At 44.2% G+C, this 23,732-nt stretch overlaps 1 protein-coding gene across 1 annotated transcript in view; it reads right to left on the bottom strand.

Moving 5' to 3' along the window:
• RELA (RELA proto-oncogene, NF-kB subunit) overlaps positions 1–23,732 on the bottom strand; it is a 182,520-nt gene that overhangs the window by 71,866 nt on the left and 86,922 nt on the right. Inside the window, 4 exon segments of the mRNA XM_030218693.1 lie at positions 13,645–13,749; positions 13,930–14,064; positions 14,316–14,407; positions 14,605–14,753. Coding sequence (XP_030074553.1) covers positions 13,645–13,749; positions 13,930–14,064; positions 14,316–14,407; positions 14,605–14,753 — 481 coding nt within the window.

Raw genomic sequence — 23,732 nt, 5'->3', positions numbered from 1 at the left:
GATATTTGAGAATGACCTCCTGGTTCTAACTCAGCCCAGGAATTCACTGGGCAGGGCGTTACAACTGGTTCAGCAGCATAAGAGAGGTATCTGGGCTGGTGCTTAACCAGGGGGGTATATTTTATTAAGTTTGGAATGCTTCCTTCCCTCTTAAAAAAGTGGATAGTAAACTTAAATATCTTGGAGCCTATCTAACCAACAATGTGGCTGAGGCATATACAGTGAACTTTATGGTCTTATAGAGAAAAAAAAATAATCAATAGATGAACTGAACATGTGGACAAAGTTGCCTTTAAGCTTGCAGGGTCACATTGTACTGTATAAAATGGTATTTATGCCAAAGTGGTTATACATGTTATAGATTTTTCCAATGTTTTTTATTAATAGAGAACTAAATTGTTTGAACAAATACTACTAAGATTTTTGTGGAACAACAAGAAGCCACAAGCCACAATGATCTATGCATATGAATTGGGGTGGTCTAGCCCTCCCAGATCTATGAAGATATGTGGCTTGTCTAATGAAAGATTATGGTGGACAATTAAAAAGAATCAACTAATATCCAAATCTATGTCCGGTTGCAGATCGACTTCACCAATGAACAAACAAAGAGAACTGCTGTCAAAAAATGACTACTGACTGCTGAATGGTATACCACAATAGCGGAAAAAGCCTCAAAAAGCTTCCAGGTCTTGAATTGATCTGTTGAAGCTATATCGGGTCAAAAGACACTACTTTCATCATTGGCACAAAAAACCGCTACTGTTTAAACTATTTTAAATTTCATTAATTTTACTTAACTTTCAATTGTTTGACTTATTAGTTGTGCTTTACTAATAATACTATCAATGTTAAATAAACACCACACTTATCTTTATAGTGGGTGCTTCATGGATAGCGTAAATCGCTGAATTCTTCTCTCTCAGGTACAAATGCGGGGCCGACAATTAAAAAGAGACACAATATTTTACTGCCACATCCCTTGAAGAGCAGCTTATTGCTCTGGTACATCTCATGTCATATTTACACACAACTTCCTGTTTCCGCCTGGGCAGAACGTGGTGCCACAGGGAAAGCTTCAGCCGCGTTGGCAACTCCCTGCAAAGAGACCTGCTTTTCAAGGGAAACACCACCATGGTGGGGACAAGGGGAAGAGGTACAGGACCATGGGGGCTTCCTGAAGCCGTTTTAAGTTAGTCCAAGGGAGGGGGAATGCTGGACCAGAGGCAGGGGGGAGAGGACTGGAAAAACACGATGGGCCTGCAAACAGAGGGGGAGGGATGGTAGATAATGAAAGGGAGGAAGGAAGAAGAAAGGAAGAGATACTGGATGGAAGGGCAGTTGGGAAGAAAGAGGTGATGGACCTAGGGATGGAAGGGGGAAAAGGAGAAAATACTTCAGCTCGAACTGATAGGGTTGATCAAATTGGTGGCCTTGAATGTTAAGAAGGGCCTTGAATCGAACAGACTAAAAATTCTACAGGACATGAAACACATCTTGGAATCCCTATGGCTTTAAATTCCATGTGTAAAGGGGAAAAGGATAGTGTACTACCGTCCACCTGGCCAGGATGAAGAGACAGATGTAGAAATGTAATCAGAAATTAGGGAGGCTAACAAACTGGGCAACACGATAATAACAGGTGATTTCAATTACCCCGATATTGATTGGATAAATGTAACATCAATGCATGCTAGAGAGGTGAAATTCCTTGATGGAATCAAGGACTGCTTTATGGAGCAGCTGGTTCAGGAGCCAACAAAAGGAGGAACAATTCTAGATCTAGTCCTTAGTGAAGCGAATGATCTGGTGCAGGAGGTAATGGTGCTGGGGCCTCTTGATAACAGTGATCATAACATGATCAGATTTGATATAAGTTCTGGAGTAAGCACACACAGGAAATCCAATACATTAGTATTTAACTTTCAAAAAGGAGACTATGATAAAATGAGAAAGGTGAAAAAAGAAGCTGCTGCGTAGGTCAAAAATTTACATCAGGCGTGGATGCTGTTCAAAAATACCATCCTGGAAGCCCATGCCAAATATATTCCGTGTATTAAAAAAGAAGGGAGGAAGACCAAACAATAGCCAGCATGATTAAAAAGTGAGCTGAAGGACGCTATTAAGAGCTAATGAAAATCCTTCAGAGGGGAGACATGATAGAGGTATATAAAATAATGAGTGGAGTGGAACAGGAGGATGTGAAGCGTCTGTTCACGCTTTCCAAAAATACAAGGACTAGGGGGCATGCAATAAAACTACAGTGTAGTAAATTTAAAACAAATCAGAGAAATGTTTTCTTCACCCAACGCATAATTAAACTCTGGAATTCGTTGCCGGAGAATGTGGTGAAGGCGATTAGCTTAGCAGAGTTTAAAAAGGGGTTAGACGGTTTCCTAAAGGACAAATCCATAAACCACTACTAAATGGACCTGGGAAAAATCCACAATTCCAGGAATAACATGTATAGAATGTTTGTACGTTTGGGGAAACTCGCCAGGTGCCCTTGGCCTGGACTGGCCGCTGTCGTGGACAGGATGCTGGGCTCGATGGACCCTTGGTCTTTTCCCAGTGTGGCATTACTTATGTAAAATGGGAGAAGGATCCAACTGAAAATAATAGGAAACTGCATAAAGAATGGCAAGTCAAATGCAAAGCGCTAATAAGGAAGGCTACTGCTACTACTACTTATTTCTATAGAGCTACTAGACGTATGCAGCGCTGTACACATGAACATGAAGACAGTCCCTGCTCGACAGAGCTTACAATCTAATTAGGACAAACAAGACAAATAACAGATAAGGGAATTACTAAGGTAAGGATGATAAAATAAGGGTACTGAACAAGTGAATAAGGGTTAGGAGTTAAAAGAACCATCAAAAAGGTGGGCTTTTAGCCTAGATTTGAAGGCGGCCAGAGATGGAGCTTCACATACCGGCTCAGGAAGTCTATTCCAGGCATATGGTGCAGCAAGATAAAAGGAACGGAGTCTGTACGAATGTGGAATCATTCCTTCTTGACAAATTTGCTGAGGTGTCATGTCTAAAATGGCCCTGCAGCCCACCTTCTCTTTTGGTAGAAGAAAAAGTATCTAGAATAAAACCATTTTCCTTTTTGGGCTGTCAGAATCAATTTGACTGCTTGAGCTTGCAACAATCTGACCTCAAAATTGCAGCAGGTGGAAACAGACCAATTTTCTGCACAGAGCTGGACCTTTAACTGGCAGGTGATGGAAGTTGAGATGGTAACCCATTTGTATAACCTGAAGCACCCACTACTCAGTTGAAGTGAGGCATGCCAGAGATCAACAGGATTCTATAGCACTAAACCACGAATGAAGTGGGGTACAAACTAGATGCCATGGATTTGTATAACATAATATGACAGCAAATAAGATTATTAACATTAACATTTGTATAGCGCTACCAGACGCACGCAGCGCTGAACACCTGACACAGAGAGACAGTCCCTGCTCGATAGAGCTTACAATCTAAAAATACAGACAGACAAGACAATTAAGGGCGAGGAAAGTACTGGGTGAGAAGGAACAAGGATAGGGGAATTGAGTAGTGGTTAGGAGCCAAAAGCTGTGGTGAAAAGGTGGGTTTTCAGTATAGATTTGAAAACAGGTAGAGATGGAGCTAGGCGTACAAGAACAAAGCCTGGAATTAGCAGTGGAGGAGAAGGGGGACGACAAGAGAGATTTGTCCAGCGAGCGGAGATTACGGGGAGGAGTGTAGGGAGAGAGGAGAGAGGAGAGGTAATGGGGGGGGGGGGGCTGCAGAATGGATGCATATAAAGGTCAGTATTGGATGCACGCAGGTCCATTTTTCATACGCCAGTCCTGTATAAGACCTCATTTTAGGGCCCTTGTAGCAGGTCATACTGGGTTACTTTCCTAGGACCCTTTTGGCTTTTTGCCAGACACCACCTACAGGAAGTGACTGATCACTGCTGGGCTGTGCATTACCAAATCTCTAAACTGCTGCATTACATTCAATGGGAGAAACTGCCTCACCACTCAAGAAGGAAGTTGGGACTGATCATGACTCTGTTAGAGTGTGCACTATTGCTCCCTACTCACCCACCCGAAGAAATACAGGCTGCCTTTGAGTATGTGCACTGTTGCTGTTTCCCCCTCTTCTCCCACTGTAATGAAGGTGTGGATCAGTCAACTCCTAGAATTAAACATCATGGTTGGCCCCCCCCACAGAGAAATAACAATGGGACCTATCACGTCCCTTGGAGCTTGCATTGCCATTGTCATTGCCAGCTCAAAGGAAGGGGAGAAGAATCTATCTGTACCACCAGGAAAACTGTGTACCAACGCCTGGGGAGAAGACAAAAAGTGTGGTAGGCATGTGGGAGAGATACTAATGGAGATGGATTAGGGAGGCAAGAGAGTGGTGGGGCTATATCAAAAAAGGCATATTGCGGGAGAGACTGTGATGAAGGCTTGGGGAAAAAGGGAAGAGATTTGAGACAGGGAGAGAGAAATTCAGAGGACAAATATCCACCCCCCCCCCCCCCCCCCATACATTTTTATTTTTGCAACCCAACTGAATTTGGAAAGAATTGTACAAAAGAGGTTGAGAATGTCTGTCTGTCTAGGGGCAAAATAATTCTCCAATAATTTTGCCAGAATGGGATGAAACTTAAGATGAGGGACTTACAAAAAGAATCCTCCTTAATGACCTGACTCCTAATCTGTACCAGAACCAACCAATACAGATCCCTTCTAATTTAATTTATCATATTATCATTATTGAACAGTATATCTTATCTTGCTCTCATTTATATGTTATGTATTATCTTTTATTTACCCTATTTACCTGATATTTTGCACACTAATTGTAATAATATGCTGAACCTCTTACTCTGTTAATGATGATGCCAGTGCAACATAATGTAAGCCACACTGAGCCTGCAAATAGGTGGGAAAATGTGGGATACAAATGCAGCAAAATAAAATAAATAAATAATAGTCCTCTAAGCATTGCAGAGGCGAGACAAACGACTCCCTACCAGCAGATGATGGTAGTTGTCAAAAGCTAGTACTCTGCTTCTACAGTAGAGGATTGAGAGGCTTAGAAGCTTATCGCATGCACCCCTATTAGTGTAAGGCAAAGAGAGACTTAAAAAAAAAAAAAAGGTTGCGCTGGAGGCAAAAATGCATAGTAAACGCTTTTTTAGGTATATTAAAAGCAAGAAGCCGGCAAAAGAATCGGTTGGACCACTAGATGACCGAAGGGTTAAAGAGGCACTTAGGGAAGACAAAGCCATAGCAGAGAGATTAAATGAATTTTTGCTTCAATGTTCACTGAGGAAGATTTGGGAGAGATACTGGTGCCAGAAATGGTATTCAATGCTGACGAGTCAGAGAAATTTACTCGAATCTCTGTAAACCTGGAAGATTTAATGGGACAATTTGACAAACTGAAGTGTAGCAAATCACCAGGTCAGTATGGTATAGATCCCAGAGTATTGATAGAATTGAAAAATGAACTTGCAGGACTATTGTTAGTAATATGTAATTTATCTTTAAAATCAAGCATGGTACCAGAAGATTGGAGGGTGGCCAATGTAACACCAATTTTTAAAAAGTATTTATAAATGATCTAGATATGGGAATAACTAGTGAGGTAATTAAATCTGCCGACGACACAAAGTTATTCAAAGTTATTAAATTGCAAGAGGATTGTGAAAAATTACAAGACGACCTTATGAGACTGGGAGACTGGGCATCCAAATGGCAGATTACATTTAATGTGAGCAAGTGCAAAGTGATGCATGTGGGAAAGAGGAACCCGAAATATAGCTACGTGATGAGAGGTTCTGCGTTAGGAGTCACCGACCAGGAAAAGGATCTAGGAGTCATCATTGACGATACTTTGAAAACCTGTGCTCAGTGTGCTGTGGCACCAAAGAAAGAAAATAGAATGTTAGGTATTATTAGGAAAAGAATGGAAAATAAAAGCAAAGATGTTACATTGCCTTTGTATCACTCCATGGTGTGACCGCACCTTGAATACTGTGTGCAATTCTGGTCACTGCATCTCACAAAAGATATAGTGGAATTAGAAAAGGTACAGAGAAGGGTGACAGAAATGATAAAGGGGATGGGATGACTTCCCTATGAGTAAAGGCTGAAACGGCTAGGGCTCTTCAGCTTGGAGAAAATACATCCTCATTCTTCTTGATCTTTCCGCTGCTTTTGACACTGTCGATCACAGCATACTTCTCGATACCCTGTCCTCACTTGGATTCCAGGGCTCTGTCCTTTCCTGGTTCTCTTCCTACCTCTCCCTCCGCACCTTTAGTGTTCACTCTGGTGGATCTTCTTCTACTTTTATCCCTCTGCCTGTCGGCATACCTCAGGGTTCTGTTCTTGGTCCCCTCCTCTTTTCTATCTACACTTCTTCCCTTGGTTCATTAATCTCATCCCATGGCTTTTCCTACCATCTCTATGCTGACGACTCCCAAATCTACTTTTCTACCCCTGATATCTCACCTTGCATCCAAACCAAAGTTTCAGCATGCTTGTCTGACATTGCTGTCTGGATGTCTCAACACCACCTGAAATTAAATATGACCAAAACTGAGCTTCTCATTTTCCCCCCCAAACCCACCTCCCCGCTCCCCCCGTTTTCTATTTCTGTTGATGGCTCTCTCATTCTCCCTGTCTCCTCAGCTCGAAACCTTGGGGTCATCTTTGACTCTTCTCTCTCCTTCTCTGCTCATATCCAGCAGATTGCCAAGACCTGTTGTTTCTTTCTTTACAACATCCGTAAAATCCGCCCCTTTCTTTCCGAGCACTCTACCAAAACCCTCATCCACACCCTTGTCACCTCTCGTTTAGACTACTGCAATCTGCTTCTTGATGGCCTCCCACTTAGTCACCTCTCCCCTCTCCAGTCGGTTCAAAACTCTGCTGCCCGTCTCATCTTCCGCCAGGGTCGCTTTACTCATACCACCCCTCTCCTCAAGACCCTTCACTGGCTCCCTATCCGTTTTCGCATCCTGTTCAAACTTCTTCTACTAACCTATAAATGTACTCACTCTGCTGCTCCCCAGTATCTCTCCACACTCGTCCTTCCCTACACCCCTTCCCGTGCACTCCGCTCCACGGATAAATCCTTCTTATCTGTTCCCTTCTCCACTACTGCCAACTCCAGACTTCGCGCCTTCTGTCTCGCTGCACCCTACGCCTGGAATAAACTTCCTGAGCCCCTACGTCTTGCCCCATCCTTGGCCACCTTTAAATCTAGACTGAAAGCCCACCTCTTTAACATTGCTTTTGACTCGCAACCACTTGTAACCACTCGCCTCCACCTACCCTCCTCTCTTCCTTCCCGTTCACATTAATTGATTTGATTTGCTTACTTTATTTATTTTTTGTCTATTAGATTGTAAGTTCTTTGAGCAGGGACTGTCTTTCTTCTATGTTTGTGCAGCGCTGCGTAAGCCTTGTAGCGCTATAGAAATGCTAAATAGTAGTAGTAATATGATAGAGGTCTATAAAATGAGTGGAGTGGGAGTTCATGTTGCTTGAAAGGAGAGGTGTAGGCAGCTCCCCTGGGCGATGGAGGCGGTTTCTAGACATCTGGGGGCCGTATATCCAAAGTTTGTCTCCTATAGGACGGAGTTTAGTGGTGAATTCACTTTAGGCGTACAATGAGACGAGGCTATCCATTGTTGATAGAAATTGGGGGTCTGGATATCTCTCGGCAGGGGAGGGAGTAGGGAGGGGAGAGGGGGGAAGATTTCCAGTGTTTCTTTTACTGCTATAATTTTTGATAAAACTTATTATCCACTATAAGGTTTAGAGGGGGGATGGGGTTTAGGTGTGGGATGGGGGGACATTAAGGAGTTAATAGTTTGATGTTTACAGAGTTACAAAGGAGGGGAGGGGGGACATATAATAAAATGTTGATGATAATGCCGAATGTTAGCTTTTCGAGATGTGGATATGTTAACTAATATGGTACAAGTTGAGTTTCTTGGTTGTATTGTACTTATAATATCATCAATAAAAATTGTTGAAACATAAAATGAGTGGAGTGGAACGGGTAGACATGAATCGCTTGTTTACTCTTTCCAAAAATACTAGGACTAGGGGGCATGCAATCAAGAGACAAAGTAGTAAACTTAGAACGAACCGGAGAAAATATTTCTTCACTCAACGTGTAATTAAACTCTGGAATTCGTTGCCAAAGAATGTGGTAAAAGCAGTTATGTTAGCGGGATTTTAAAAAGGTTTGGATAGCTTCCTAAAAGAAAAGTCCATAAACCATTATTAAAACAGGAAAATCCACTGCTTATTTCTATGATAAACAGCATAAAATGTATTGTACTGTTTTGGGATCTTGCCAGGTACTTGTGACCTGAATTGGCCACTGTTGGAAACAGGATACTGGACTTGATGGACCTTCGGTCTGTCCCAGTATGGCAACACTTACGTACTATGTATAAGATGACTGGACAAGGATATATGATGGAGCTAATTCTATGGGGTGGGTTTGCACAAGGGGTTCAAGCAATTATTTACCAGTCACACCCAGCTGCTTGCTATGTGCATAGTGCTGCTCATGCTCTAAATTTAACCATCGGTAAAGTCTCTGAAGTTCAGGCAATCCTAATGCCTTTAGTGTCATGTGTGAAATAGCTGCCTTCTTTCAACCGTCACCACAGTGTTATGTGATGTGGGAACACAGAATTAGCCATGGCCAGTCAAATGAAGAGCCAACACCAACAGAAGGTAACCTCTCCACTGAAGGTCAATTGCCAAGCGAAGACAAGTAGAGCAAAAAAAAACCTCTCAGATGGTGTTCTTAACAGTCTTTAATCAAATCGATAAACGAAAACGACCCGAGTCGTGTTTTGGCCCTACCAGCCTGCGTCAGGGGTCTAGGAATTTTGTGGAACAGTATATTTTCCTAGAGCGATTAGATTGCAGCCAATCTCCCATGTTGTGTAGCATTGTCTTAAAACATATCACTATGAAGCGAAAAGAGCTAAAACAAGCAGGACGTGCTGTATCCTTAAAAAATAATAAGATGTAATGCTTTCTTAAAAGATATCATTTAAGATAGAGTATTTCTTGGTGACGCTTGACATACACTGTTTCACAAAATTCCTAGACCCCTGACGCAGGCCGGTAGGGCCGAAACATGAGTCTTGTTGGGTCGTTTTTGTTTATTGATTTGAATAAAGACTTTGCTGAGAACACCATCAGAGAGGCTTTTTTTTTTTTGCTCCACTTGTCTTCGCTTGGCAGTCAAATGAAGATCCACTTGTTAAGTCTCAAATGAAACATCTAAAAAAAGCTTTATAACACAAGGTGGGTAGAACAGAATGAAGCTGTCAAGACATTCACACTGTTGTATTTACCAGTTGTTGGCACATTAACCAATATTAGTCAATCTTGTGATTCTGCATGAGCAACAGTGTTACACAAACAGAATTTGTTGTTGCAATGGTTCTCATTCGTGTTCTAGCAGTCACTAAGCAGCTGTCTATCAGTCTGCAAGAAGAAAACAGACAATGAAATGTTCAACAGAAGTTGAGCGACAAACCAACTTGCTATGTAAAATGCGTGAAGATTCTGCTTCTGGCAGTGACATGATAAGCTGAAATTCTGTTCGACAAACCTTTGCAGTTTCCATTGGTCTGTGGTGAACAACAACATCGTGATAGTCATGTAGGGAAAACAATCAGCTGAAGAATACTACCGCAGAACACTTTACATTCCCTTCTTGGGCAGTATAATAACACAGTTTGATGAACTTTTCTGTCTCATAAGAATACCGCCTTGCGACTTAACATATTATTGCCTGCTGACATTTTCGACAGCCTGACAGAGGAATTGAAAAATGTACCTCCCACTGATAGCAGATGATGTATGAGCAGATTTCATCCGATAGCAATCTCGATGGCAGGATGTGCCTGCATCAGAATGACCCAGTAACTGCTACCATTTGCAGGATGCAACAAGGTCTTTAACACCTATATTCATGTTTGCTTCAAATTTTTGCAAGTCTACTAGTTTCGACTGGTACACCAGAGCGAATGTGTTCAACGATGAAAATTCAAGACCTATCTGCATTCCAGGCTGACAGATGAAAATATGCAAAGGTTGGCAATGACAGACATCCACAAAGACATTCAGATTGACATTGACAAAGTAATCACCCACTTTGTGCTGAAAAACCAGCAGTTGCAACTACGTTAAGCAAGTAAGCAAGCGATGCATTTACACCAGTATTTAACATTGGCATAAGTTTAGCACTGGCAATTTGTTTCATATTTCTTACCTCAGCAGCCTTTAAAGTACATGAAAACAATAATAGTGCTGTGTGAGAGCCTCGTGATTACAAATTGTACTGTGTCTAGCTAGTTGGGGTTATTTGTACAGTTCCTAATCCTGTTGAAAATTCCTGGCTACGACACTACTTCAAAAGCTTATTTTAGCGAGCCTTCGAGCTTCCTATCCTGTAGGTCTTTTAGGGCAATGCCTCTTTCCACTGGCAAGGTAGTCTTCTTAGTCGCTGCCGTAACCAGGGAGTCGACCCTGGAAAGCTGCAATTTATTTTTCTCTTCCGAAACTAACAGGCAGAGGCAAGCCATGGTTCTTCCTACTCTCAGCCCCCTCATGATTGACGAAGATTAACTCCTGACGTTGAAGCAGAAAGCTCCTCAACAGAAAGCACTGCCAGTGCCTCACAAATAAGAGTACTGAGCTCCTCTCTATAAAAGAATCTCAGTACTTTTGGATCATCTCCCTCCTCTAACAGCTCCTTCAATGACAGCTCCTCTGAATAGATCGAGGCCACATCAGATAAGGATGGAAAAGCAGAGATAGACCTCCAGGAGTGGGCAGATGAGGCTAAGTGAGATCTCTTAGGAGCCAGAGGGGCAGCGTGGTGAGAAACTGAAACACCTTGAAGCAACTCTGACTGTCCTTGCTTCAGTAAATAAGCCTGATGTAAGAGCAATATAAACTCCAGAGAAAACAAAGATCCCAATGCAGCTGAATGCTCTGTCAGGCTCTGAGACTGTAAAATGGTGGCTGTGCTCTACGTGTGATCAGAGGCTGCTCCTCACTACCAGTCAAGCTCCAACAAAATAGTGCCCATTCCCACACTCTCCTGCATCAAACTACGCACCAACCCTGCTGGAGAGCCTAAAGACCCCGACATATTCTGATGCTGTGCCAAACCCAAAGATGTGCTGCCGCTGTTTCCTCTGTGTCAAGCAGAACTCCCAGTCTGCACATGCTGCAATGCCCAGACACCAGCCAGCAGGTCCCACAGCGGAACACTGCTTAACTGCTTCTGCAGGAGTCACCATTCACCCAACTATCACACATGCAGCATGTTGTGTCCTAAGCAGTGAGTCAGGATCCCTCCCCTGCACCAAGTAGAACTTGCAGCCCTCCAAGCGTTCTGAGTCAAACTTTAGTCAGACTTACCACTGCCGGCTGCTCCCCCACGCTCACAGTCTCCACAAGTCTTACCACAGATGAGAAAGGCTAAGGACTGATACTCTGTCCTATACTCTCCAGCAATTCTCTTTCCTTTTTTTTTTTTTTTTTTTTAATTGTTGTGCTAGAAAAGGAGACCTCCACAGGAAACAGGGGAGAGGTGGAAGGAGGGAAGAAGTAAATTTGCGTGGCACCAGAGACAGGTGACTCTGATATGACTCTGCAGACTCAAGCCACCCTCAAAGCTCAACTGGAGACCAGCAGACCAACTGGACCAGGAGCAAAGTACTCAGAACCAGAGGGCTGAAAAGTATGTCCATCCACCTGTGGAGAAAGAAAATACTGAGGTGCAGGACTGGAAGCCAAGAGAGATATCTCTCAGCTCAGTTTTCAGTTCTCTATCTCCACCAGCTGGTTGATGGGCATAACTATCCCACAGTTTCTGGAATAGTGGGAAGCTATGTAATGGAAAGTTGCTTTATGTGTGTTAGTAATGTCAGATGGTGAGATCAGGGGAGCCCCCTCAATTTCTGCCCTGGGCCCCAAAATGTCTAAAACTGTCCCTGCTCTCTTCTTCTTCACACCCCTCCACCCTCGACTCCTAAACCCAAGCTTTTTCCCCTCCCCCAGGCTCACTCCTCCCACGCTCAATCCTACCCACAGTTCTCTTTCCCTAACTCTACCAACTTAAAGCTTGGGGAGCTACGACTTAAAAGAGAGAACGAGATGGCTTCAACTCCATTGCTCCCCCACCCCATTACTGATCCCACCATTCATGCTGACTATCTCTCCTCCAACGGCTCCACCCAACAGCACTCATGCTCGCCCCTCAGTCATAGTCATACTGGGTCAGACCAATACATAAGTACGTAAGTGCTGCCATACTAGGACAGACCGAAGGTCCATCAAGTCCAGCATCCTGTTTCCAACAGTGGCTAATCCAGGTTACAAGCTCCTGGCAAGATCCCAAAAGAGTACAATACATTTTATACTAAATAAGCAGTGAATTTTCCCAAGTCCATCTTAATAATGGCTTATGGACTTTTCTTTTAGGAAGCTATCCAAACCTTTTTTTAAACCTCGCTAAGATAACATTTTACTACATTTTCTGGCAACAAATTCCAGAGTTGGACCAATGGACCAGTATCCAGTTTCCAACAGTGGCCAATCCAGGTCACAAGTACCTGGCAGAAACCCAAATAGTAGCAACTTTTCTTGCTACCAAACTCAGGGCAAGCAATGGCTTCCTCATGTCTATCTCAATAGCAGACTATGGACTTTTTTTTCCAGAAACTTGTCCAAACCTTTTTTTAAACCCAGATACACTAACCTCTGTTACCACATCCTCTGGCAACAAGTTCCAGAGCTTAACTATTGAATTAAAAATATTTCCTCCTCTCCAGCTTCAATTATCAGCTCTCTTGCCCCTCCCCCAAGCTTGACCTTCCTCCCCTTCTCCCTCTCCAGACTGACACTTCTGCTGCCTCCCCAGCTCTCTCCACCTACAGCCTAACATTCCAACCCTCTCCCCCCTCAGCTCAACTCCTCTGATTCCACCCTGTTCTTCACTCTCTCCTGGCAGCTTCAACCTGACTCACACAAAACAACACAAGTTTTCCCTCCCAGGAAACTTGACCCACCTGCACAAGGCTCCCTCTTACTTCTGGTGAATCTGATGTCTCTTCCAAGCCCACGTATGTTGTGTGCAGCAGCCTTTTCATTCTAGGCCTATACGGATCACATCTATACTTCTTTGTCTGGGACCACACCCATAAATTCTGAGCACAGTGTAGAAATTCTGTACTCTACGGCTGTGCATAATTCCCCCACGAGTAGAGTACATTCTCTCTTTGGATGGCATGGAAAACTAGAAGAGAAATCCTTCTATTTACAGATGCCTATGGTTCTGCCGCCTGAAGCGTTTTCGGTTCTCAGGACGAGCTTGACTGATTTTTAGCCCCTTCCCTCATGTGCTTTCCCTCTCTATTCTATCTTATCGGAATTGCAGTTCTTCCCCTTTCATTCCTACATGTCACGTTTGATTACCTCATATTCCTCTCATTACTTTTAGACTGTAAGCCGCCCAGATGCTATTGTCTGACAGGCAGGATAGCAGATTTTTAATAAACTTGGAAACTTAGAAGTTCATTATCTCAACTGACCTTTCTGTACTTTGTCACAAAGTAAAAAAATCTCATCTCCTCCCAGACAGCTTCCAGAGTTCTTGTTCACACGACATATCTTCAGTTCTGCTGTGTTGGGCGCTCCTGTAACACACCAACAAACCACCAACAAATCAGTGTCTTCACAAGACCCAGAGAGAGGCCACAAATTTCATATTGCCTTCCCAATTCTTCTGTTCTGCCATCTGGAAAAGATCTGGTCCATGTTGCCATCTAGGCCAATCCTTACACTTTCCCATCCTTGCCCCTTAAGAAGACCCTTACTGTTGTCGTAGATGGGCTGGGAGACCACTGGTGGGAGTGGCACAAACTGCCCCAGAGATTGGTCTCTGATGAAGACCTGGAAGCACAGGCAGACAGTGTTCACATCATATTCTCCCTTCAGCTCTTCAAGTGGCACTAAAAAAAAAATAAAAAGGAGAGACAGCAAACGTGAAGGCATGGGTGATGAGGGAAAAGAAGAAAGGAGTTACAGATGAAGAGAAGAGTATGGGCAAGCAAGTAAAAAAGATAAAAAGAGCATACGGGCAGATACAATGACATATCCTGTCACCTCTCAGGCTGAAGGGCTCAAAGACACAGAGCCTTTGTGTGTCTGATGATGAGGAAGTGTATAAGCGAAGTATGTAGGTTGGTGGTGGGACAGTTACCGTTGAATGGGTTGTTTTTGGTGCGGATTCGATTAGATATTGCTTCATCCAACTCTCGTTTCTTCACACATTGGATCCCCAAATTTTGGAAACTACAGACAAGAACCCACATATTGGTTTCCAATATGACGAATAAACTCTCAGAAAACTTCCTCAGTAACAACTACATGCAACAATAATCATTTTTAGTCACCTCAAAAGAAAATGTGCTTCAGATTTCTGGGGTGTTCTACAGATCACAGAGCACAGAAGACACTGTCTTGCCTGGTATAATAGCATGGCTGCTCACCTGTGGATACTGCGTTCAGGTGCCAGCTCTGCTTCATAATAGCCATCCATACAATCTTTTCCCACCAACTCGTGAGGATGAGGCCTGTGCGGGATATCTTTGGTAACCAGCGAGATGCGAATTCTGGCAGGACCAACATAATTTTGCACCTAAGCAAGTAAGAATCCATGTGAACAAACTTCCTGATAGTGAACATGTACAGCGCTAAGTGAAAGAGAATCTTGGGTACTGGAACAAGAGTAGGTGCTACAGAGCAAGAAAAAGACATTTCCTCTTCCTGATTTCCCACTGCAAAACATTTCAAACACTGAACCCACTTCTTTATATTCTCCACCTCACCATCTAGACTCTCTTCTACTGGATCCACAGTTGTCAAGCTTCAATGGTTTTTTTCATCCCATTGAGCCTTCACCATTCTTTGTTTTGTTTTTTTTCTACTGTTTATTTTATGATTTTACCATACCATAGAGAAGCATAGCATATTCACATCTTACACTTACTACAACCATAAGTATTGCATGTTATGTTTTAACAGCATTAACAGTCAACCAAAGAACTAACTCCTATACTCTGTTCCCAACCTATATCCCTTACCCTCCCCCCCTCCCCTACTGTATCATACATATCAGTAGGTTAGACAAAGTCTTTGTGGTGGAGATCTCTCTGTTCAAAAACGTCCCACACTCTATGATAGTGAGCAAGAGTGTCCCTTCTAATAGCTGTCAATTTTGATAACTGTCTTACATTGTCCAATCTGTCCAGCACCTTCTGCAGACCCGGCAGTTTTGGCTGCTTCCACGCAGTTGCTATAGTCATCTTGCTGGCCACAAACAAGTGCGTGGCAAATTGGTGGGTGGCCCTCGTAACACATTTAGGTTTAAAGTGTAGCAAACAACAATCTGGAGTCATTGGGAAGGCCACATCTGTTAGTTTATTCAGAAAAGATATTATTACACTCCAGAGCTTTCGTACTTCCTCGCATGTCCACCATATATGAATCATGTCTCCTAGGGCCCCGCATTCCCTCCAGCGAAGCCCTGACCCTGTTTTATACATTTGCACCAAGCGTGTAGGGGTATAATACCAACTGTACAGGATCTTGTGTCCATTTTCCACTAAAGCACTAGATATGGACACCCGTAGCAAGGATTTATATGCACAACCCCCCCATTACTCGGGAGTGTAGGTCACCCCTATTGCCGTCTCTCATTTCGCTGTGCAATATTGCATTGGGATGTCGTGAAGCAGTATGGCTTTATACAATCTGGAGATACCCCCTCTCCCACCTCCCTTCATCAGCTCCTGCTCTAGTCGCGTTTCAGCTAAGCTTAGCTCTGCCTCTGCTCTCTTTTTGATGAAGTCTTTCACTTGGTGGTATTCAAACGCTTGCAGGGGAGAGAGCCCATGCACCTGGTACAGCTCAGCATAGGATACCACCCGCCCTTGCTCTTACATCTGCCCCAATTCACAGAGTCCCATCTCCTCCCATTCCTTATAAGCCTCATCTGCTGACCCTGGACCGAATCGAGGAGCAAATCGAAGGTACATATGCGTCTAATATACACGCCCAGGAAAAAATCTCTCTCTTATTGTGTACCATGTCTCCAGGGGCCATCGCAGTAGAGGTGGACTTGTTCTAATTAATTCTCTCAGTTTTTGTTTAGGTAACCATGGCACTGCCTTCAAAGGAACTGACCCCCACCAGCCCTGCTCCAGTTCAATACCCAATTTCTCTTCCTTGTATAGCCATACTGATATGATTCTTAAATGGGCGGCCTGATAGTAAGCCAGTAAAGATGGGACTCCCATTCCTCCTCTATCTCTGGGCTGGTACATCGCTGCCCTTCTTACTTGGGGCGGGAGTTTCCTCCAGATGAAAGCAAACAGTTTCCTCTGCAGCCTCGCAAGTACCCCTCTGGGAGCTCTATGGGCATGGCCATAAATAGGTAAAGGAGTTTTGGTAGGAGCATCATCTTCACTGCATTTATCCTCCCCATCCATGATAGAGTTAATCCTTCCCATCTTGTGAGATCCCTAAACAAGTCTTGCGTTTTATCTGGAAAGTTTGCTACAAACAATTCTTCAGGTATGCGTGTAATATTTACCCCTAGGTATCTAATGTGTTTTTTCCCCCACTTATAGGGAAACTGCGCCTGTAGTTGATGCAGTTGTTCTACGGGAATATTTATATCCAGGGCCTCCGATTGTCAAAATTTATTTTGAACCCTGATGCTTCACCATATGTCTGGCATCTCTCCCAGTCTCGGGAGAGCCATTTGAGGTTCCCGTAGTATTAACAAAATATCGTCTGCAAACAATAGAATTTTGTTTCCAGCTTTTTACACCTGAGCCCTCTGATCTCTGGATGTGCCCTTATTTGTATCGCTAGAGGCTCCATCACTAAGGCAAAGAGCAGAGGGGACAGCGCACATCCCTGTCGCGTACCTCTGTGAAGTCTGAATGAGCGAGAGAGCTGGCCATTCACACGCACCGAGGCTTGTGGTTCTTTATAAATCAATCTGAGCCACCTCCCAAATCGCCCCATTATACCCATGCGTTCCGTAACTTCAAACAGGAAGGACCAACTCACCCGGTCGAAGGCTTTCTCAGCATCCAACGAAAGGATGCACAATGGCTTTTTACTTAATTGTGCGTTTTCTGTTATATAGAGGGCCAGTCTAATATTATCAAAGGTCTGTCTATTTCGTATAAAACCTGCTTGGTCTTCATGTATTAACTCCGGCAGGCAATGCTGTAGTCTTGTCGCTAGTATTTTAGTGAATATCTTATAATCTACCCCCAATAGAGAGATAGGTCTGTATGAGCTACAATATAGGGGATCCTTGCCCTGTTTTGGTATTACTGCTATAGTAGCATTATTCCATGTCGGTGGGTATCCCACTTCCCCCTCTATAGAATTAAATACCCTCAGTAATAGGGGGGCTATCAGTTTGCCAAACACTTTATAAAACTTGTTAGTGTACCCGTCCGGGCCCGGGGCCTTGCCTAATGTTAGTGTTTTTATGGTGAGCTCAACTTCATCCAATGTTATGAGCTCAGAGATCACTTGCTGGGCCGCTTCCGACAGCTGTGGCAGGTCTACCCCATCTAAATAATGTGGTATAGTCTCTTGTGTTTGTGTGGCATCCTGAGAATACAAGGTTTCATAAAAGGATCTAAAGGCCTGCCAGAGATACTGCTCATCTGATCTTATTTCCCCTCTCTCGTCTCGGAGGCTCCCTACCCCATTTCTTGTAGTCTGTTTCAGTTTATACGCTAGTAACCGGCTAGATTTGTTCCCAATTCAAAGTGGGATTGATGTACCTGCTGTAGTTGTTCCGATATGTCTGCTAGTTCCAGTTCACGTATCTGGTCTCTCAGCCTCTTTTTTTGCATCTCTATCTCTTCCAATTTCTGACTACTCCCCCTCTGCCCTTGTTGACCTAGATTGTACAATTCCGATCTAAGTTTATTCTCCACTGTGGAACGTTGTTTCCAGCAGTGGGAGCTCAGAGCTATAAGATGACCCCGTAGAACAGCCTTAAAGCCCTCCCACAAGATAGTTGGTGAGACCTCTCCATTGTCATTAAATTGTATGTAATCTTTAATATGGTGTTCTATTTTAGTCACATTGTCTGGGTCGGATAGCAGTGCATCGTCTAAGCACCATGAGCGGTGAATTTTTGCCCCCTTTTTCCTTTCCTTCAGCTGAAGGCATGATCTGACCAGGTGCATGGGAGAATCTCAAGGGAGTTTATCAACCCTATTATTGTCCTGTCCCCCAACCACATATCTATTCTGGATGAAGACTTGTGGACATGTGAGTAATAAGTATATAGACTAGAGAGCTGCACGGGAAGGGGGTTTGCGACGGAAGCAGTTCTGTGGGGTTCCTGCGGGAACAGAAGCAGTTCTGCGGGGTTCCCATGAAAGTGTAAGCTACACCTGCACCAGCCTCTCATCTACTGAGTACCAAATTCTTTGAGTGCTGTCTCCTCCTCCTCCTTGCTTTAACAGCACAAATGTGGAAATTTTTTCCATTAAGGAGGTGGTAGAGACACAAATGTTGATGGAATTCAAAAAGGCGTGGGATGAACACAGAGGATCTCTAATTAGAAAATGGAAGTTATAAAAAACCTAACCTTAAATGGCTGCATGTGTGTGGATGTGTGAAGTAATGCTTAGATGGTGACTCTGGCTGTGATTAACTAGGGCCAATATCGGGCAGACATGTATGGTCTGTGTCTAATATATGGAAGTCTGGTTTAGGATGGGATGGAAAGAGCTTAGACAGCAAGTTCAGTGGCTGGAAAATAAGGACAGCTCTGGATAGATTTTTATGATCTGTGTCCCACAAATGAGAAGATGAATAGACTGGAGTGGGCTTCAACGACAACTCCAGCAGTTGGAACATAAGGATAAGGCCAGATAGACTTCTATGGTCTATGTTCCAGAAACACAAAAGAAACACCATAATCAAATATATAATATCACAATCGTTGATTAATCATGAATTGATAATGAATGCGACTATTGGGCAGACTGGATGGTCTTTATTTGCTGTCACATACTATGTTACAATTAATCCTCTTTGCTCCTGGGCTTATGAGCAGACCTCAGCTCTGACACAGGCATGAGCATCAGATGTCACCTGACCTACTGGCGCGTGCATTTGGTGACCTCTTAGCACACAGTGCCAGTAAATCAGAGACAAATCTTACAGGTGCACACCAGAGTGTTCCAAGTTTCAGCTTTCATTCCTCCCTTGCCTACAGTGCTGTGGCTCAAATCCAGAGAGAGACTGAGGGAGCTGACTGGAATTTTCTTTTATGTACCATTAAATTCTTACAGTGATGGGTGAGGATGGGTTAAATTCTTGCGGGGACGGGTTGGGATGGGTTACATTTTTGCGGGGATGGGTGGGGACGGGTAAGATTCCAGCAGGGACGAGCGGGGATGGGTGAGATTTCTGTCCCCATGCAACTCTCTAATATAGACGTTGTCTAGGATGATCCCTACGCCATAGGTCCGTCAATTGCCAGCGTTCTATCAGGTTCTGCAATTGGCATCTATTTGCTTGGCGTAGGTCACTTCACAGGAGGAGTTGTCTAGTCGTGGTTGTAGTGTGACATTGAAGTCCCCTCCAATTAGGAGGGAACCCTCCACATGTTCCATGATCTGCCTATCAACCTCTTGGTAAAATTCAGTCTGGGCGGCATTAGGTCCATAGACAATGACCACTGTGTAGGTCTTCCCGGCCACAGATATGACCAGTATTAAATACCTACCTTCCACATGCCATACTATTTTCTTGATTTCCCAGGTTTTGGAGTATCGCTGCGCTATCAACACTCCCTTGCTCTTATCTCCCATTGTATTGGATGCAAAGTATATTAAAGGGTACTGTTTATGAGAGCACAACCGCTCATGTTTACGCAGTAAGTGTGTCTCTGGTATCAGTGCAATATCCACCTGTAGGCGGCTTAGCTCACGGAATAACAATTGTCACTTTCTAGGTATATTTAACCCTTTAACATTGTGTCGCCCATGTTATATCAGGAATTACCCTTAGGGTTTAAGTTGTGGTATAATCAGCTCTACCCACCATCTCCTGCTTGGACCCCCACACTTTCCATGACTCCCCCACAGATTAATACGTTCTCTTTGCAACATTCTCCGCCCTTGTAGCCTCCTATCCCCCCTTCCCCTTACTCTCCAATTACCTCATAACAATGTGAGACCCAATAGTCTACCACTAGGCCCCATATGAGAAGGATAGCGTGAAAGTAGGTCGCTTACCAGCTACCCCCATCGTGAACTTCCAACAATTATAACCAAACCAATATACCATGTTCAATAACTCTCAGTGTCTCTGCTGTGTTCCCAAGTTCACCTGCTTTAATGCACCCTCGGTGGGTTCAGTTAGTTGTTCACATGCTCAGGTGATCTTGGTCACAGACTGCTGTCTCTGTAGGCGCTTTGGCCCCTTGCCCGCTCTTCTCCATTTTGGGGGGGGGGGGGGCGCTGAGTGACAGGTTCCGTTGGGCCTTGTTCGCGTCTGGTGTTTCTTTTTCCAGGGTGATTTCCGGGCAAATCACCCGTGCTTCTTCCAGTGATTTCACTTGATGTCGTTTGCCCTCTTTATAGAACGTTAGGGCGAATGGGTGGCACCAGCGGTACTGAATGTTCAAGTCCCTCAGTGATCTAATAAAGTGCCTTAGCTCGTTTCTGCGCTGCAGTGTTGCCGCCGCCAGGTCTTGGTAGATTTCTATTTTATACAAGTCCCATAAAAATTCCTGTGCCTGGCGCAATATTTTGAGCACTTCTTCTATAAGCCTGTAATCAGAAAAGCAAGCTATTATGTCCTTCCGTGCGTTATTCCGTGCTGGGCCCAGCGCCCTGTGTGCTCTTACCAAATGGATGTCTTCCATCTTTATCGGCGTTCCACCTTTTTCTAAAAGCTCCACTACCATCTTCTGTACAACTCTTCAGAATTCTGGTAAGTAGGTGTTTCTGGAAGGCCCCGAAATCTAAGGTTATTCCGGCGGCCTCGATTCTCCATATCTTCCAGCTTTTCCGCCTGTTGTTGCACTGCTCGCATTTCAATTAGCTGTTGATCCACTGACCCCAGGGTCTTGCTATGGGTCTCTAGCTGTGTCTCCATTTCTTCCAGTCTCGTGCCCAGCTCGCGGATTTCGCCTCTAAGATCAACCCCTACCGCTGCTACTTCTGACCGCAACGTTTGGAGGCTTGCACTTATATCTTGGAGCCAATTTTTGAGCTCCACTGGTATCTCAGCCGTCAGCATCGCTATCTCCGGGAGCTCCGACTCACCGTCTAAGTTGAGCATCTCCCGAGCTCGGCGGTAGCGCTAGTCTTCCCGGATCCGCCATCTTGTTCCCTCGTGGCTCCGGTCTTCCAGGGTAGGCAAAGCGCGCTAAATCCGCTTCTGTCGGTCTGCTAGTCATAAACCCGATAATTCAGTGGCAGTCAGAGTTCAGGCAATTCGCTCCGTTATTGTCAGCAGCCATATAGTCGGTTTGGTCTATGTTTGTATAGTAGTAGTAGTAGTCTGCGTTTTTTATCCTGGGGGAGCGGGAGCTTCGCTCTCAAGCGTCCATACTGTTTGGTGACGTTACTTCCTCCTCTTTGGTGACGTCACTTCCTCCTCAGCCTTCACCATTCTTTGTGAGGATGCCTTATCCTCATCACTGGATACCTTATCCTTGTCACTGTTCCCACACCCATATTTCTCCCTTCTGTACCTTTCTGCTCTTCCTCTTCTAAACTGGATTATCCTTTTCAATCCTTATCCCCTTTCCCCTCCCCAGTGCACATTAACCCATCACTCTATCATTTCTCCTTCTCTCATGCCCACTATGGAATGCCCATTCAATCCCCAAGCAGGCTCACCTACATTCTTGAATTTTCTGTCTCATCTACTCCATTGTGTTGTCTTTACTGAGATCTGGCTTGCCCCTGAGGGATCTTCTCTAGTTATTGCCATCTGTTATGGAGATTCTTCCACTTGCCTCACTTGATAGACTGTGGTATCAGGCTACTATTCTCTGCATCTTACAGTTTTAATCTCTTTGCATCTCATCAGTTCTACTGTTTTGCTTCCATTCAGCTCCACTCCATTTGCCTTTTCATGCCACTCTCCATGCTATTTTGACCCCCTTCAGAAAGACCTCTCTCCTCCTTCCTTGACATCAGCTTTCAGATTTTAATTCTTCCATTTCTACCTTCCATTATTCTTGGAGCATTTCACTTCAACCCTGAGAAACACTTCTGACTCTTATGCCTCAAAGCTTCTTGCATTAACCTCATTTGACCTTCAGCTATGATCCACCACCTCCACAGGTGGGCCCGAGTACTGTGCCTTGACTAGTCCTTTCATCTGCTCTTTGTGGCTTCTCCCTCATCTGATAACCACCTTCCCCTCTGCAGTCTTATTCAGTCATCACCACCACTTTTAGGAAACTCCAGACTATTGTCATTTGAATCCTCTCCATTGCTATTTTCATCCATCCTCTTTCCCCAATCCTTGAATCTGTTAGAGACTTTCTCATAACTGCACTTCCCAATTGAGTTGCTTTTGGTTTAACTCGCCGACAGCATTACGTTTTGAGAACTAAAATGTAAATTAAAGATCCTTCTCCTCCTTTCCTTAGCTCTTACCATGCGTTCTTCCTTGTCTAAAATTCATTTGTTCTTCTGATTTAATTCCAGCCCAGTTCCTCAGTTCTGTCTCCCGTGCAGTAATTTTCTCCATCTGTCACATCCTCAATCTCTCACTTTCCACTGCAACCATTCCTGAGAACTTCAAATATGCTGTGATTACACCACTCCTCCAAAACCCCTCAATGGATACCACATGTCCTTCTATTGTCCCTTCTCTCTTTCATATCTAAACCACACGAACATGCATTTCACCTCTGCTGTTTTGACTTTCTTCATGTGAAGCAACTCTCAATGCAGTCCAGTCTGGCTTTTCACCCGCTACATTCTACATAAACTACCCCTACCCTTAAGTGTCCTGCATTATCTTCATAACCAAAGCTAGGGGACTTTATCAGCTCTAAAATAAAAAGGTGCAGTAGAACTAGTTTCGTGATATGGTAAATCTATACAAAACAATACGTGACACTAGAGAAAGCCTAATCCACTAATGTGTATTTTTTTGTAAAAGGAGAAAATCCCTCAGAAACCTATCGGACTGGGAGTCATAATAAACATAGTAGATGACAGCAGAAAAGACCTGCACGGTCCATCCAGTCTGCCCAAGAAGATAAATTCATATGTGCCACTTTTTTATTTGTACTGTCCTCTTCAGTGCACAGACCGTATAAGTCTGGCCAGCCCTATCCCCGCCTCCCAACCCCGCCTCCCAACCACCAGCTCTGGCATAGACCCTATAAGTCTGCCCAGCACTATCCCCGCCTCCCAACTACCAGTCCCGCCTCCCACCACCAGCTCTGGCATAGACCGTATAAGTCTGCCCAGCACTATCCCTGCCTCCCACCACCGGCACAGACCGTATAAGTCTGCCCAGCACTATCCCTGCCGCCCAACCACCAGCCCCGGCACAGACCGTATAAGTCTGCCCAGCACTAGTCCCACCTCCC

This window comes from Microcaecilia unicolor, chromosome 11, assembly GCF_901765095.1.
Source record: "Microcaecilia unicolor chromosome 11, aMicUni1.1, whole genome shotgun sequence".
NCBI lineage: Eukaryota > Metazoa > Chordata > Amphibia > Gymnophiona > Siphonopidae > Microcaecilia > Microcaecilia unicolor.
The sequence above is the reverse complement of the archived record's forward strand: the minus strand, read 5'-3'. Positions and strand labels throughout refer to the sequence as shown.